At 39.2% G+C, this 19,227-nt stretch overlaps 1 protein-coding gene across 1 annotated transcript; it reads right to left on the bottom strand.

Moving 5' to 3' along the window:
• Positions 1-387: 387 nt before the first annotated feature.
• Positions 388-11,858, bottom strand: LOC137273014 (uncharacterized). Its single transcript, XM_067805454.1, has 5 exons — positions 11,561-11,858; positions 10,351-10,553; positions 9,130-9,212; positions 1,594-1,789; positions 388-640 (listed from the first exon to the last, which is right to left on the bottom strand). The coding sequence occupies exons 1-5, from the start codon at positions 11,856-11,858 to the stop codon at positions 524-526; spliced, it is 897 nt and encodes a 298-aa protein (XP_067661555.1). The 3' UTR covers positions 388-523.
• Between the last annotated feature and the right edge of the window lie 7,369 nt (positions 11,859-19,227).

Raw genomic sequence — 19,227 nt, 5'->3', positions numbered from 1 at the left:
GAATCACCCATTAATGTGAATCAGAATGGTTTCAAGTGTATCCATACGTATATTAGTCACACTTAACGATTTCCTTGATAGTGTAGTATCCCTTTCGTGGCTTACTGTGTGTTGTGCCTGCCTCTTAAATTCCGTTTGTTCATACTGCAAATGTAACATGTATACAGCAGTTACCCATCCATTTTTGTAATGAACATAATGTGTTTAAATCCATAAGTTCGAGGCTAAATATTTTCTGTTTACAATTTCAACAGTACGTCATACGTACATTTGCACAGAACGTCGATTGCACATTGAGTGAGTGAGTTAGTTTATCATTTATTCCAGCACGACAAATGGGCATACACGTTGTACACAGTTGGGAAATAAAACCCGAGTTTTCGGCGTGATGAGCCAATGAACCAACTGTAAGGTTTCTCCACCGTCCCTTACACAGGTATACTTTATATCGCTTCCCTGCAGTCATTTTACAGACTCTTGATATCACCCGTTCATCATTGTGCTAGTGGGACTCATCTCGGGGCTATATCCGCATGTCCACCTCCAGAATCTCAAGGTTGTGCTGCAAGACGAATCTGTAGATGCGAGACGGGCCATGTATATATGGGAAGCTGAAGTACACTGATCCATTCACTGAGAACTGTAACAACGAAAAAATCCCGGGAATCACAGAACGGAAATAAAATGTTTAACCAATGTCAGTGTAAGTAAAACCTCTGTTAAAATCTTTAATGATATGAATTGTACAATGGCATCATGATAACATGTTTAACTATATTCAAGATAACAAGAATATCCTGAGAGTCGAATATACATTCCATTGTGATAAATACCCTTCATGTATTCGACAAGAATAACTCTCACTGGTTCGACTCCAGTTCCATTCAAATGATAGCGTGGTTACAATAGTTATCCAATCACGGTACACGATATAAGTTGGAAGAACCACATTGCTTTGTTGATTTTTTCACTTGATTTCAATGACACATTTTTGATTAACTACTGATTTTGTTTTCACTCGGGAATCAACGTCTAATAACGGGAGGTAACGATGTAACAAATATTGGACTATCGTGTTGTCAGGAACTATTTCCAGGGCAACTATGACAGCCAGGCAGGACAATAATGTCCTTCTGTCCACGGCCTTTTATCTACAGATAGACTCCGTTTCGCAGCATAATCCTGTATCTTAAAGATCGAAAAAGGCCTGTTTGTTTCAGTTTAGACCAATGTTGGTTATTGATCAACAGAAGAAGACTACTTTGGGTTTATTGGTGGATTCAAGCTCAGGCGCAACGACGTTCAGTGGCATGTTTGTTACAGAAGACGGAGATCGTGACGCTACGGTTTTAAGGCTGCGTGTTTCAAGGACAAGTATGCCATACTGGAAACGAGATATATCGTAGACTGGAGTATCCAGGATGTTGTCTTTAGTGAATACATAACCAGTACAGTTTACTACGTTCATGACGAACCTGCTTATAACGAAATGTGTATAACGATCAACGGTTAGAACAGACTGAAATTGGTGGCCCCTATTAGTTCGTAATAACCGTAGTAACAGTATGCGATTCCACTACATGATATTCCCACCTGTATCTTGTCCTCCTTCGTCTCGACCAGGCAGGTGAATGTCGTGTTAAGAGGCCTGAAAGGGTCCCGAGTGACGTCACTATCAGTGCGGATCCATGTACCATTCTGCCTCTGCTTCCACGACACCAAGCCATGGTCCCGAGCATGCACGTGCATGACGATGTCTAAATCATCAGAGAACATGTTTAGTGTGTACCTGGAAGAAACACGAGGAAAGTTTTCAGTTGTGTCCCTTGGAAAACTATCATTTATACTGAGTCAAAAAGAAACTTCACATTCTTTCTTCAAGGCACTATAAAAGAACAAGAGATGGTAAGATGGTTAAATTGTTATTATTTCATCAGTTCCACAATCAGTTCCATTAAGCTACACCGCCGATCCAAAACATTGGTATACAGAATGTCAAGTCACAATATGGACGTAGAGAATGGAGATTGGCAGCCCGCAACCGATTTCGAATGGTCTGTGAGGACAGTCGACCTCTAAACATCTCAGCCATGGTTCGTGTAGCCGAAAGACATCTGTCACGTAGGTAACGTAGGACGATTTGAAGGTCACACATGGACGTCCCGAGCTTGGGCGATCAGAAGTGGTACAAGTTTGTTGTAGACGACCTCGCAATTCACACACAGTACGACGGCTGCATCCCATTGCTCTTGCGACGTCAATAACTGATCTTCCCGCTTGCAACATGCCAACGGCACGTTCATGTTGCACATTTGACAACCGTGACATTTAACGTACAGTTAGATCTGTGTTTTAAAAGTGCTTTTTCAATTCTTGAGGCCCATGCAAACACGTGCAAATGAAGAAAACTTCGATGCGAAGATCACGTGATGGACTGCACGTGCAAAACCTGATTTGGGACTAAAGTCATTTGCACGATGAATGGATGGGTTTGAGTGGGTTTTTGCTAAAGATAGAGGTCCCATTTCGGATACAGAGATGTATCATCAGAGAAAAAATATTCGTTATTTTTAAAAATTACATTTTGTGAAGTTTCTGTTTTTACTCGGTATATTTACTTCTTGTAGACGCTTTTTTATTAGACCAAGGTTTCTCCATAAAAAGAAGTTGATAACGTTCATAATTCTCGTTTAATCAAAAGAAAATAGTACCAGAATCAGTCTTTATATGCATATGAGTTTAGGTCGGTGTACTATAGTGGTGATACCAGATCTTAACGGCTCATTTGAGGCAAGAAAGTTGACAAACCAATATTGTTATGAGTGTGTATTTTCTATATATTTTGTTGTTAATTAAATAATAATTATGATGGGTCACATTTCGTATAACAGATGATCAACATTTTTAGGATTCTTGCAGCAGGCTTGTCCGGGAATTATCCGCCCTTCACTTCCTGTTTGTTTACTTCCGGGAGAGTGTTTCGAGTTCCGGGTGTCGATTTGTTGATCGGTAATGATCGGTAACTGGCGCTGATCCAACTGTCACTGTTTCGCCGAAGAATTCCGTTAGTACAGGAACAATGGAGGATGAAATTCCGGGCATTGTTCCTTCTTGTGTAGTGGCTCGTTCAATGTCGAAAGGCATTTCTTGCAAGACTTCGTTGCAGAATGATACCATTTATGATTTGTCAGGTACATGCATGGATCATTCATTGTGTGAGGTGGAGACTGATGACTTATCTTCAAAGATTAGTAGCTCTTCAGGTCTTCTTGATAAGTCAGATAGTTTGTCAGGTGGTGAACACATTCTTTCCAGAGAGCAGCTTATTAGTGCACAGGATGAGGATGTTGAAGTTTTTACTGATCACAGTCCCTTGACATTTTTCTTCACAAAATGAAAAACAAGAATCAGAGACTTATGAGGTGGAGTTTGACCTTGCAAGGGTTCAATCTTGTGATCAAACACATTAAAGGCAAAGACAATGTTTGTGCTGATGCACTTTCCAGGGTGTAAATGTATGATGGCTTGATGATGCTGTATGCATGTATCTGCATTTTGTCATAGTAATTCTGCAGGAAGTTTTTTCATATTGCTCATATTATTACATGTCATGTTATTATGTTATTATCGCTATGATTGTAACAAAAAGTTTCTGCGAAAGGGGGAGAGTGTTACGAGTTTGTATTTTCTGTAAATTTTGTTGTTAACTAAATAACAATTATGATGGGTCACATTTCGTATAATAGATGATCAGCATTTTTAGGATTCTTGCAGCAGGCTTGTCCGGGAATTATCTGCCCTTCACTTCCTGTTTGTTTACTTTCGAGGGCATTCTACCGTGTTCGGGAAATGGCTGAAAGTACATATATTGGCTAGTTGCCATGTTCGACACGGACACATTCACATTCATTCGCTGGTTCTGCCTCTGCCAACGCTTCATCTCCATAGCCGCCGTCAGATCGCTCACTGTGTTACATTCTGCATAGCTGTTTCTCTCTCACACTAAGACTTTGGTGAGTTTGCTACTTTATATTTTTGAAGTCTTTGAAGGGCATTTAGAAGTCAAATACATAAGAATGAAGATTTTGCATGGATATCAACTTCTTTATTATGAGAGCGCAACGTTTCGGAGTTAGTGCTTACTCCTGCATCAGGTGAATGAGAATGGGGTACAGAGCTATATTTATATGTACAGGTAAACAATAACAAAGTAACAAGTGGAATGAATCAACGAAAGCTGGAAGCCAGTATAAACAAGCACTGATAGGAAGCTCTGTACCCCATTCTCATTCACCAGATGCAGGAGTAAGCATTAACTCCGAAACGTTGAGTTCTCATAATAAAGAAATTCTTAACCGTTACAGTATCTATGTGGCATATTAAATTTATCACTCATATTTTCTGATATTTCCTTCTGTGACAGTCTTAAATAGTTTTTGTTTCTTTTCACCGCACACCTGGATTTCGTAAAGATACCTATAGTGGCTACATGAATACATTCAACACGATACTTCCTGACTTAAATTTTGATGGTGTTTCACAGCTGACGACTAAACAGAAATCAACGTTTAATAGGGAGACACAAGTGACCTCAAACTAACTGCTACGATTGCGTCTCTTGTTTTCTACGATCCCTGTTCTTCGGGACTGTGTCTCCACGTTTCCAACCAACATGGGTTTAACCTGTCTCACTTCAGGCTTTTATCGTCTCAGTCATTCTGACACCAAGTGGTTTACTTACATATCCTTCTAAACCAAACCCGCCCACACAAACTATATCGTTCCGATCAAGTGTTCCTACTTTCCAGGTCAAATATGGATCATCATAAGCATGGATCATGGACAGAATCTTGTATACTGTATACAGTATCTACGAATGACGACATACAGATTCATTTAAAGACCTAAATAGTTTTGAAACAACTGACCTTCTTTTACCATTCCTGGTTGTGACGTCTCCATTACCTCGTATTAAAACTAGCTTACATAATACATCTGAATGTTATAAATATTCCATGCATATTTCAAATAGCCATTTAATGCTTGCATTCCTTATATTTGAAGGTAATCGAAACAATGACATCTAATATTTAGACATTGTTCTTGTGTTTCAAACACTGTTTGCAAAATAAAGTTAACATTTTCTTAAGGTACAGATCCATGAAAAAGCAATGACTGATAGCAGGATTTTTTTTGCTTGATCGACCATAAAACACCAGTTTCATTCTCAGTTTCATTCTGAATTATAGTTATGAAATAGCATAATCCACTGCTGTATACGCCATAAAGAAAGTTCGTTCAGGGAAGGCATACTTTACATAACTAATACCAATCCCAATGCTTTTATTGTCTTTATTTCTATACACTGTCCATATTTGTACCTTTAAAACCCTCCATAACTGTCAGCCGATAAAAATGTGAATTGTCACTATGGTTACCAAAACATTGTTGCTGACAGCTGTAAGTGGGTTTTGTTTTACGCCGCTTTTAGCAATATTCCAGCAATATCGAGGGGGACTCCAGAAAAGGGTTTCACACATTGCACCTATGTGCGGGTCTTCGGTGTGACGAACGAACGCTAAAACCACTTGGCTACCAAACCGCCGCTTTTGAAAGGAAAAGTGTCAGTTTGAAAGCCGCATTCCTCAGACAAGAAAGGTATGTCCATTTTCGAGTGATATTTCCAGGTATGATATTTGAGTAACATTTCCAGATATGAAAAATTAACACAGATTTTCTTCAAATCTCACAGTACTGAGAAAGTTATTGTTTATCAATATCGATCTCAAACTGACTTGGCCGTCGATGAAATAGAGTGAGTGGATGGGTTAGGTGTAACGCCACTTTCAGCAGTGATCGATATATAACGACACGAAGTGATACTACATACAGATGTTTATCACCTTTTGTTAAACCCACTAGCAAGGGTGCTTACAAACCTAGAAATATAACCGGGACGAATTGGTATTCAAAGCGCCTAGAGTACCAAGTTCAGCAACATGGATTACAATACCAGCTGGGTCTCCCGTAACCCCCTGGGGCGATGGAATAGTCTAATGGTCAAAGAGTCCAACAGCGAAGATCCACGTTTGACTCTACTCTCCACATGGGTACAATTTGTGAAGCCCATTTCTGGTGTTCCCGCCATTATATTGATGGAACATTGCCTTTCACCTTCAAAGCCCTCTGGCAGTCATTGTAGGTAACTCAAACCTTCACTGTATTTTCCACATTTACGTTAAACAACAGAAAACACTGCTCGTGTTGATTATGATATTTCAGGATATGACATTAGGAGTGAATCTGACCGTCATTAGCAATTTTCTCAGTACAAGCATTCCCATGTGAGTGAGTGAGTTTAGTTTTACGCTGCACTCAGCAATATTCCAGCTATATGACGGCATTCTGTAAATAATCTAATCCAGTGATCAACAACATGAGCATAGATCTGCGCAATTGGGAACCCATGACATGTGTCAACCAAGTCAGCGAGCCTGACCACCCGATCCCGTTAGTCGCCTCTTACGACAAGCATAGTCGCCTTTTATGGCAAGAATGGGTTGCTGAAGGCCTATTCTACCCCGGGACCTTCACAGGTCCAAACAGCATTCCCACGTGATAACGTATATTTCAAGTATTAATACTTAGGTGACTATTGTCACCCACCAAATATTGCAACACGCTTAAGCATATAGCAAGGACCTAAGCCTACTGCTGATATCACAGGGTTTCTTCTTTTAGTATACCTAATATCCTACCGAATACTTATTTATTACCAACGTGTATCTTCCCTGACACCATCACCTCAAATACGCATATCTGTGACGATGCATCTTATATGTAATATGTAGTTCCCAGTGTGTGAGTATACAAAGAGCAGTCATGTGGTGTGCAAGACATCGCGAATACTATACGAGGTCTCATTACATAGGAATTATATGAAACGAGTGTCACAAACCCTGATAATTACGGAGGTATTTCCATCACGAGTACTCTCGGCAAAGTATTTAGTACTGTTCTAAATAATCTGCTATCAAAATGGTTAAATATGAAAGGTGTTATTCCTGAATCGCAAGCAGTTTTTAGTAAAAAATACTCAACATCAGATCACATATTTACACTACGCATTTGAATGGAAATGTAGTTCCGTCACAACGTGACAGTTGAGAGGTCATCGGTTATCCAATCAAATCGTTAGCAACTCAGGTCAAGTCGTTATGACATAGATCAACGCGATACGACACAGGACAGTGCGATATTACACTCGTGTGAAGTACGAAATTAGTACACAACTACCCATACGTTGACTACGTAGGTAATAAATCTACATAACAAACTGAAGCAGAGAGAGCCATTGAGCAGTAAGAGTATGTGATGTCTTTAATGTCTTCCTTTCAGGAAGTACAAAGGCCTTCGCTAGGTTCTGAAAACAGGAACTGCCTTTCATGCTTCAAGGATTCACATTCAGGTAGAATCTGTGTTTCCCACTAAAAGGAAAGTTTCGAGTTTGAGAAAGATTTCATTTTCCACAGCTTACGTGGGTTGCATAGAGTTCGATATGCCTGCCAGTGTTCATATGGTCGCTATGACACGGCGTTAGGAGTTCATCGAGTCCAACGTGTACACAACATATGGTTACAGGAGGTAACTATTGTAAACACATTAAGCACCAAAAGATGAAATATGCCTATTTTTAGACAAATCAATGACGGGATTTTTTATAACGCTAGTTGCCATGAATAATTAAGGCCGTCAACGCCATTACCAGTATTCAAATGTATAAATATTCGTTGACAAAAGTAATAATATCCTTGGCAAGCCTCGAATATTTGTAACTTTATCAACACGTGTTGATATGACACACACTTGGGTGATAATTTGTACATGTCATGAAAATTGTATGTAAAGAATTTAGTACGTAAGACTAGTGCATTTGGACCTGATATACTGCGCTAGGAGATGGTCGATCCGTTCAATACAACAAATGCAAAAGTATGAAATTCTGCATCTCTATTATGTGACAAAGACCTTGCGTTCAAGTACCGGTGTTTGTTCTTTTGTTGTTGTGTAACGCCGCTCACAGCAATATTCTGTAAATAATCGAGTGTGGTTCTGACAATCAAGTGACCAAAGGCATGAGCACCTGCCTAGGCAAATGATATACGATGACATGGTTGAATTGTAAATGCAAATGTGTAAAAATCTCCATCTCTCCAACAAGGATTATTAGATATGATGAATTTAGAAATTGAATTAGTGACAACGTTGCCCAAAATAACTAAAGGTTAATTGTATCTCACTCATACGTCTCAACAAGCGAGCCATATGTAACATTTGGATTACTCGTTAGATAAACGTAGTGTTTAGTATCTTTTCCTGGGCGTGTCGAAATAGCAAGAGTGAGTGAGTGAGTTTGATTTTACGGTACTTTCAGCAATATTCCAGCAATATCACGGCGGGAACATCAGAAATGCGCTCCGTAAACTGTACCCATATGGGGAATCGAACCCGGGTTTTCTGCTTGACGAGTGAATGTCTTCAACACTAGGCTACCCCATCGCACCCTAAACAGTAAGAAGAACAGCTTCATAATGTTTACTATAAACGACACAGGATGGAAATTCACTTTATGTTTGTAACTAATCTTTCAAATAAATCATAAACCCCATCTCACAGATGTTCCCATATGGTGAAATCATTGAGAGATTCATTCTTATATCTTTACGCAATGGAACTAGGATGGACGATTTTATTTAAATGGCTTTTGAATATGCGACACACTCTCTTTCAACTTCTACCTAAAAACGTCTACCAGTTTCCTAAAATCAATCTAATCTGCGAATCAGTCAACATTCAGAGACCCCTCAGTTTAATAATGTAATGCAAACTGCTTATAAATCGAATGTTACACGTCGTATATACAAATGACTACTCTTGATAAATCCCACGATGTTTAAGCGGCGTTCGATAGAGGAGAGTATTCTGGACTACGGATCGAATGCCGCGAACCGCACATTCAGTCACACATGCAAAGTGACTACACTTGATCAATTTTGTGATCTGTACACTGCATGCTTGCAGAGAACCATTGACTGGGGAGTATTCTGGACATGGGACGATGTAACTTACTTTGTTCCTGTCATACGAGCAGTGTAACTGATGCTGGCTCCAACGTACATGTTCCCAGGAATGTTCTTGGCAAATGTCACGGGCTGGAACCAAGACGGAAGAGAGGGTTAACGGTGCCACCTAAGGGTTCTATATGGATCCCTTATAGTATTATAATAATAAGTGCTAGTTTCATGACAACGGTGAACGCTGACATAACACTGGAGAAGTTCAGGCCAAGAAAGACCTCTTGAATGTTGGGAAGTGGTAGCCCTTGTATTTCCCATGTGGACTAAGTATCGAGGGGAAATATAAAAGACATGTTTACCTGAACTCAAATTTTATGCAAGAACTATAATCTCCAGCGATTGTAAACTAAAGTTCTGTACAACCCAGAATGACTTGCAGAAGCTCTGCAAGTACATAATGATTGCAAAATAGACAGAAAAAAACATCCACACTGTAATAATGTCTTGTCTATCGCTAAAAGGTCCTCACTCAAATAACAATTTATTAAATTGTGACTTCAACAAGCGCAAATAGAAATGACAAATAAAAGAGCTGAAACAAAAGATGGTAGCTACGAGTCCACGGTAGAATCCATGTCATTTCAGCCTCCGGTACCATATTGTTTTACTCTGATCAGTTTCTGGTGTTACACCTTTGACTAATTGGACTTGGAGCCACGCAACAAAGTTTACGCCATTGTAGAATATACCGATTGTTCTATGACTGAGCAAGACGTATAACTGAAAGAGAGTCTTCTGATAAATATGAAGTATTACATGTTACAATTCTCAGTGCAATTGCATCTCTTCGAGAAACATGAGATACCGACAATGGAAAGGATAAAAAGGGAAGGGGTAGGACAAACAATTAAATTTTTAGGAAGCAACTTAGTAGTTGTCAAGTCTACCAGCATGCAAACAGAACATTTATTTTGTTGAGATAAACACCTGTCCAAGAATGTACTTCCCATAACAAATACCCTCGTCAACATCTCACGACATAGGCCACGCCTGGCCCTAATGGTCTTTGAAAAAAAGATAAATCTTTATTGGTCGGGTTTGCTGTGATAGAACAGGAAATTGTGTTTAAAGGATAACTAGTAAGGAAATGACTTCAAATGAAGGTGCCATAGAAGTTTATTCTGACAACAACAACTCAAAGCTTTCCTGGGACACGTAGATGGCATATATTACAGGAGTATTTGGATGTTATACTAAACATATCCACACTTACCGGATTTTCCCAGTATATTTGATGACAAGTGCCAGTGATAGTTGGCCACAATCCGTCAGCACCACACAGCATAGTCCCAGGGTCATCCGTCATCTTGTACCCGTCGTTGCAGACCACGTTCAAAACTTCAGTGCCGTTTACGATTGACTTGATGAGAGAGCTGAATGGCAAGGTGTTTAGCCTGAACGTTGAACAGGCCATAGCTAGAACGAAATGAGACATGACAATTTGGGATATTCTTCTTATTGCAAAAAGCTCTCATTCAATCTGGTGTTGTAAATCATATGCTAACTCCAGGTATTACATGTGTCACAGTTACCAATTTCCCAAGTAACACACAGACCATTAGTTTAACACACTGGCCAAAGGTCTTGCCAACAATTGGATCCTAATTTTAAAAGACGACAACTGTTCTCCTAATATCCCATACTCATTTATAGGGTGAGGTAATGCTGCCGTAATAGGGCTAATATGATATTATGATAAACATGGTGGGTTAAATACACAAACATCCTCATGGGTTAGGACTCCTTGTGGTTCGTGTAACCGTGTGCCAAAATAGTAATGGTGGCCATATCAGTGGAAAGATTTTGGGTATTTAGTGTCACTAATGCGAGGTCTATTTGATAAGTATCGAGCCCCATATGAAGAGAATTCTGTGATTGTGGTTGGATGTTGAGGAGCCATATCCAGAAACACTGTATGTATGTTGTTGGGAATGACACTAGCCTGTTACCTTTCAAAGCTGGGGGAGGGAGGGAGGGAGGGAGGGAGGGAGGGAGAGAGAGAGAGAGAGAGAGAGAGAGAGAGAGAGAGAGAGAGAGAGAGAGAAGGGGTTTCGTAAATTCTTTGAATTTTTACATGATGAATAACGAAAGGTTTCAAAGGGATCAAGTTTCTACTTTGACAAGTACGACATAGCAAAAATCTACACATGCTGAGCTGTAAGGCTTTTGCTGAGTTGCGTCCCGTCAGGGATTCGAACCCACACTTTCAGAGGCGGGCATCTAATTGCCAGCATGCACAATCAGCCTCTCAAGGTGTGGGCTTGGATCCCGGATAGCACTCAACCCAACATATGTACGAGAATCTGGACTTTACTGAGAACGTGTAAGCCCAGACATAACATGTTACATTGGACTACTTTCCAAATGGCATTGTGTAATGTTGAAAGAAGCTGATCCTTGATGGTAATTATTTCTACACTTACGTCTATAGTACTCATATCCCGCTGACGTAAGTAGAGAGGAATCCGTCGCTCGGAGCAAACTGGAATGGAGGCGACAGGTGCTGGTGCCAAGATTATAGAAAAATGACTGACATTCTGCAGTATTATAGCAGTTCACTGCACATTCTGAACGGTTGTCAGCGTTCATAAATGTAGTTATTAAACCAGCATTGCTTATAGAACCAGCCATGGTTTCATCTCTGAAAAACGTCACATTATCACACGCTAAATTATGTTTCAACAGCAGGATGACGACAAAGACACAGATGTCCAAAATCATATCCGGATGTGTCAACTTATGAGAAGGAATTGTTAGGTCTCAAACTCCAAGACGCTGTGTATTCTGCTTGCACGGTAGTTCGGGTATTTACCTGGAGACCAGAAGCAGCATTGATTTCAGTTTTCACTAACAGAACGTTCAAAAGTGGGCTGAAGATGAAAATCAATTCTAGATGAGTTTTTTCAAATGGATTAATGAGGCTGCCACGAACCCCAGTCACAGACTCTTGTAAGATTAAGATCTATAATACATACTATGAAAGGAAAGTATGTAGAAATCAATAAATCAGACTGTTGTCGATGGTGGCCTATCGTTCCTTGATTGGGCAGAATTGTCGGGTTGCCGCAGTACTGGCAGGGACATTATTACATAAAACTATTGTCTTACTAGGATTTGATTGTGTGACTAAATGTTACAATTTTCAGAAATATCACCATGGGTGGTACCCTTGTGGTTAAATCTTTATCGTTGAAGATCTCCATTCTCCATGTGCGTACAATGTGTGAGGCCCATTTCTGGAGTTCCCCGCCGTGATGTTGCTGGAATACTGCCAAAAGCGACCTGCAGCTAAATTCACTCATGCACCTCCTCGGTTTGTTAGGGTCCTTTATCCCACTATCACATAACAATCCTGACATGAACAGATGTCGCTTAAAGATGTTTTGTTTATAGTTTGTTTATCGCAACATTCAGCAATATTCAAGTTACATGTAAATGGACTGGACAACCAGTGGCCATCAGGACGAGCATCCATCTATGCAATCGGTATACGATACACGTGTCGACCAAGTCAACAAGCCTGACCACACGGTCCCGTTAGTCGTCTCTTACAAGCATGTTTTCCTGAAGATCCTTTCTTACTCGGTTTGTTAAAGGAAGTGCATCATTGTTCAGTCTGCGAAAGATGATATATACTGGCGTTATATCACAGGTGTATGCCTTATTCTCCAGTTTATATGAAGGAAGAAGAAACTTTATGTTGCCGTCGTGGAGTGAGTGTTATAAGACGTGTTTTTTAACGTGCTTACAATATCAAAGCTTTAGTACACACGGAAACATCTAGATGGGCCTTAAATTAAACTTATGCACCGAGACAAGGTTGTAAGCAACGGCGATTATTGTTCTGTTTTGTTTCGATTTTCTACAACTTTTGGGGAATTTATATTGTGCTTCGGGATTTATTTGTAAACCATTCAACGAAATATGCATCAAAGGTACACAAAATGCAACATTTTCTGATGTTTTGCACGTTTGTTTTCTGTTTACTGGCATTGTAGATACGTGCAGATTACCACAATGACTCAAATATTACCTATCTGAGCTGTATCTGTTATCTCACGTGGTATCTACAAATGCTTGCCATAAGAGGGAAAGTACATTTAGAGTTTCTAAATGTGAGCAAAAATATTACATATTGTTTGTCATATATAAAATAAATGCAATCCTTTCTGCACTAAATGCACATTTTGCATTGAATAACACGTAAGTTTCAAACAGGCAATACCACGCAAGTATTAGAAAACATTCCAGTATCTTCACTAAGTTGGTTTATTACACAAGGCACAAATGTTGGAAATTTGTTATTATTGATTATAAGGAAATGTACAGTTGTTTTGGGAACTACAAATTACGAAAGGCATCCCTATTGATATTTTTTAACTGAAGTGGAAGTCTGTATAAACATGCTGTCCGATTTAAAAAAATTGAGAGATATTTATTTTTTACGGTAACTCGGTGGCCGGATCATTCAGCATTTGCATTTAATCAAAACGCCAAAAACTGAAATGAATGCGCATGAAATAGTAATGAATATGATCAAATTAGTTCTCTCAAAATCTTTAACTCCAAGTCTGCGCGAAAAGTGTAAACAACTTCAGCCGTAGCATCATCAAAAAAGTGGGTTTCTTAAGCCTACCGACCGCCCCACGTAAGGTTCATCCACATACAATCAATTAGATACATAATGTTTTATTTGTTTTTTAAGTCTGCTATCAGCAGGTTTCCATCTACAGCTGGTGGTCTGTAGATAATCGATTTGTGGATATTCTGTATATAAACAATACAGTAGAAATGGAATAATAATTTGTCTGAATTTGTCCAAACGAGAGCACGCTGATTGCTAAATTGAACACATTCAGCACCACTGTACATAGGCTGGTTGGCCAGAATACAAAACACTACTTGTTTAGCAAGTGAAGCACAAACATGAACTAAAGGACCAGTCATCCATAAATCGTGCTACGTGCTGTAATTACAGCCAACGAAAATATGCTTGATTAGTAGTTTTTTACATTGTTTTCTGGTCAGTTATTTGTTGGTTACAGTGTAGCATTTATAATGAGTGTGGATGAAATCAAAACATGAAAAACTGGATATTACTGGATATTCTCAAACATGGCTTTATCTGTGTTGAAGTTTACAGATCAATTTTCATAATATACAAAATCATCAAACAAATACACTTACATATATCCCGCTACTCAATGATAAAAATTCAATTTCAAGATATACGGACAGGGACACAAAGCCATGGGTTATTTTAAACCTTTGTTTGGTGTATCGATTTAGATTCATTATACATCATTGTCATTAAAGTACTGCGTTCAGTGTAAAAGTATTTTTGGTTTAGTAAAGCACGGTGTCTTTAAGAGCCTTACGTGGTTTCATGTGCTGGACATTCAATAAGGTAGTGCTGAACTTGTTTCTGGGCAGTGTAAGTTACAGCTTTCACACAGAAGAGATAAGTCTTTATCTAAAATACTCTTACATGTCTTTAATCCACAATGTCCCAGTCTGAGGCGAGTTAAAAGAACTTAATCTCTGCGACCACGCCGACGAATATAAAAATGTTTGTTTACAATGGGACAAGAAGAGTGCATTGTCCCATTTATTTCGCCAAGAGGAATTTATTGACGATGAAATGACAAACCACTAATCTCTTGGAATGGGGTCAACTGAATGAATATCTGACTATGGTCTGTTGCAAACCACCCTAGCAAGTGTGTCAACTACTTCGTTTCCAGCTACATCAACATGTAAGGGTATAAATGGCAGAGCAGAGTTGTCTCCCTTCCACACACCAAAAGCATGAGTTTTGAATTCCGTTTCGAAGTAATAACGCTTAAAGGCCTCTCGGCATCATGTACATGAGCATAAGCCCTCGTCTTGCTGCGTGGATTAAAGGGTTTTCTAAATATAAAAATTTGAGATGATCCCCAACTTAAAACGCTTCACTGTACAATGTATCTAGACAGATATATTAAAACAAAACAAACAAAAAAATTGAATCGCTTCACAGTACAATATACCTGGACAGATATAGATATATAGTACCCTGAAGCGTTTCCAGTTGGGGGTCATCTCAAAATCTTTAATCCTCGCAATAACACGCGCACACGCATAAGTGCCAGCTGTAACAACCATTTCTGTTTGTAGTGATTTGCGATCGCTATCTACGCATACGTGGGGTTTTTGATATCAGACTTGTGTGTCTGATGAAGGGAACATTGCTCCACTTATTACGTGCGTAGAGTTCCGAAAGTTGCGTAAAAGTGGTAAAAGTGCTTTTTTCTTTATGGCTATTGATGTTAACATTTACATTAATATTCCATCTATATTCGATAACAGAAACACATTTCCCCAGATCGATGAAAATGACAAAATAAACAGAAAACCTGACGAAATAACAACAACGCATTTGATGTTGATAGCAGCGTATTCCATATTGATCTCGAAGGTATTAACTGGCACAATGGGGCGTTGTGGTGCACAAATTAATTTACCTTCGTTTTGAAAATGTGAAAATCTACATTTCAGTACACAAGACAATCGTGTCGAGTGGGCATCCATCCGTATTCTCCCAGTAGATCAATACTGTGTAGACGACGATGAAATAAACGAACGTTTAGTGTGTAATATTCTGGTAAGCGGGCTAGCCATTAATAAGGATGTTATAAGAGCGAGAGGAAAACGTGCAGATAGGTGTAGATATGCCAAACGCTGCACACAGACATGCCAGTCTTGTGATTGCAATTTATAGGATAGATATATTCCATATAAAGCAAAGAGGTAAAATAGACGAAACATTTGCAAATAAATATAAAAATGCACTACCAATATAATAGATACCTAATAGATACGTCTCTTAAGAACTTCAACAAATGTTTTTGTACACTTTGGTGATTATTAGGTGACGCGTTTTCAGAGGTTGCCATTACCTGATAGCACATAAGTTTGTGATTTGGCTGCAATGTTTGGTCTACCCGGTATTCTCGTCAGCGACTGTTTCGGGCCCAACAGCTCGAACACTTCCGTGACACGTGATTCGTTGGTTGGCACAAGAATGTTTTCCACGCATGGCGATATGATCGACGTATGTATTGTACATATGGTGGTGAGGTTCGTATACCACTTCTCACGTCTCAAATTTAGTAGCCTTTCATATCATGATAGAAACTGAATATGTCATCACCGTGAACACGAATTGTTGCGGATAAAACAATCCTGTGTTGATACAAGCCACGAAGTCAATTGCTATGCTGCCTGCCTGTTACACTATAGACCACATTAGCATTTTGTCAGTGGTGATGTGCCGTTTAAGCCGTGTTCATTGTGCATCATCACTTCATACGTAAATGAATTATGGGGCAAGGGCCCCGGAGCTCGACTGATATTAGCTAAATGGCCCAACACTGTAAGCATTACTATAAGAGAATGAAAGTGATTTTCTTGTAGTGAGTGAGTTCAGTTTTACGCCGCTTTTTGGAATATTCCAGCAATATCACGGCGGGGGACACCAGAAAATGGGCCTCACACATTGTGCCGATGTGGGGAATCGAACCTGGGTCTTCTTGCGTGACGAGCGACGATTTTCTTAGAACATGAGAACCATATGAAAATATGATGGTAACATATGACACACACTTGTTTGTTAGGGCCTTGATATATATTCTAGTTCTTTAAAAATTAAAGTTCTTAACATCAAAATTATCATTATGGAGTTGAAAAGTGTAAGTTTATCCAAATCCATTGTACTTGACGAATACTTCAGGATAGAAATGACACCTGCAAATGAACTTCCCAAGATTCTCTCATCATCAGCAGACTAAAAACCTTGAATTTCAATGCACTTCTGTAGTTTTTGGTTCAAAATACCTTTTATTGGAAAGATTTACCTCCGTAACCCTAAACCTAATCGTAACTTACATTTTGGACTTTTAGAAGTCAGGTATCGGCAGAAAATGTTGGAAGTTTTCAAAAATGTTATATTTTACGATCGAAATCAGTGATAGCAAGACAAAGTTCTGTCAATCTTAAAAACAAGTAATATTTCAAAGTCAAGGGAGGTTTATGTTACAATCCCAGTGATTGTGTCATCCGCTGGTTGATAAAGTCCCGCGGTGTTATGACGTATAATCAGATCTAGCTAATAAACAAACGGTGAACAAATCATCAAAACTGAACTCATATACACCAAAACAGAACCAAACTCACCAGAATAGGAAAATAAACTTCCAAACTGCAACGATGTCCTCTAAAACCGAATCGTTTGAAATGGAGACAAAACACGCGTATCATCCCGAGAACGGTCGCCGAGTGTACAAAACGGCAGTCATAGCCTCCAAAAACGGCAACAATGATATCCCGAAACGGCACAAATATCGCCCAAAATGGCTGCGAGGGGAGACGAACAGACTTTGGTCAATAATGTTATTCGTCACCATGAGTCTAAACTTGAAAATGTGATATCGGGATTGCGATTTTCTTTCAGGAATTGGACAAACCTTAACGATATTTGTACATGTAATTGCTTTTCCAGGTGACGAATTTCCCCAATTCTACTGGCTAGCAACCAGTTATCGCCATTTTTATGCAGTTTTTAACGATTTGCTCCATTATTTCTTCACAGATATCTTGATGATAGATCAGTTATTCACCGATGTGTTCTGCTTGTTTACAGTTGTCGATCGTGTTTCTCGGAAAAGCGGTTCAGAAGAAGCGCGGTAGTATATATTGTGCGATCCCTACAACTAACAAGACCAATTATCGCCACTTCTGAAGTTTTTATGTTATTCACCTAATTTGACATAAATTTGGCATACTGAAGAGATTTCATAATTGGAATTTGTTTCAAAACAGGGAGTTTCAAAGAATAGGACTCGCTCTCATTGTGAATGTTGACGGATGCTCATGTAAGCTGATGACGGGATCTTATCAAACTTGACATTTTGAGTAGTTGTTTGCAATTTGGCAATGTTTGTTTTCTCGGGGGAACACGTAAAAATAAAGGTGAAAACTGACGGTTATATTTTGTCAGAATCGTCTGCACGGTGCCTGTCGAGTCTGTAAATCCGAGATGGAAATTTGGGTCAATTCAAAGTTAAGTGATTGACAGTTGGCATTATGGGTATGTTCAGACAAATTAATATCTGCTCTTTTTCTGGACTGAATTATCAAGTCATAGATTCACAACACAGCCAGGATGATTTTCATTCATTTCTCATCGTATATGAAATGTCATGTCGACACACTAATGGTCACGTGACATACCCCGACGTGTTTGGGTCTGGTCTTCCGAAGGGATGCATATTTGTAACGTCTACAACGTAAAATACTCAGACTAATTTTAACTCTTGTAACCTGTCGTTTTGTGGACGTGCCAATATGTGAAATACTACTTAAGTACAAGTAAAACTGTCTGCGCAATCGCAACAGCCAGTTGTTGGACATAATTGGTACGCGGTGATAACTGGTCGCTAGCCAGTACAGATATGGTTCGCAGGATCCACTCAGCAATAACCTGAATAATATTTTCAGTGTAATATCTTGATCAGTCTCGACAGCGATATTCATGGGTACGTTTACACTGCAAACTGACGATTATCATGACCAGACAAACCACTGACTGACATTGACCTGTGGGAGAACGATGTGGAGTGAACTATGGTTGAAGACATCGACTTCACAGTATGAACGACACATGTTGAAAATCGATCATGCGGTGATTTTGTGACAGTCAAGTGTTGTTCGGAAGACTGAGCAACATTTCATCATGTTCTTTTGACCAGAGACCCTATTATGTGTCTCTGCTTTGACTAATATCAACTGCAAAAGTAAAAACATAAAACAAATAAAAAAGACTTAATGAAGCTCCAGGACTCTCACTGAAAATACAAAAGAATGGGGTCGAAAAAAATCTAATGATGACAGGATGCATGCATGTAATCTTCTCTTTCTGGTCTCCATCTGACACTTGACTTATCATCAAGCCTGTTGATCTTCCATACTTACCTTGTTTCAGTTTATTTAAAAAACATCCTCATTCTTTCAGGTTTGTTTTCATCATGTTTCAAGTTTTCCTTTGGGAAAA

The sequence above is a fragment of the Haliotis asinina genome, chromosome 2, assembly GCF_037392515.1.
Source record: "Haliotis asinina isolate JCU_RB_2024 chromosome 2, JCU_Hal_asi_v2, whole genome shotgun sequence".
Lineage (NCBI taxonomy): Eukaryota > Metazoa > Mollusca > Gastropoda > Lepetellida > Haliotidae > Haliotis > Haliotis asinina.
This window is presented reverse-complemented; position numbering and strand designations above follow the sequence as displayed.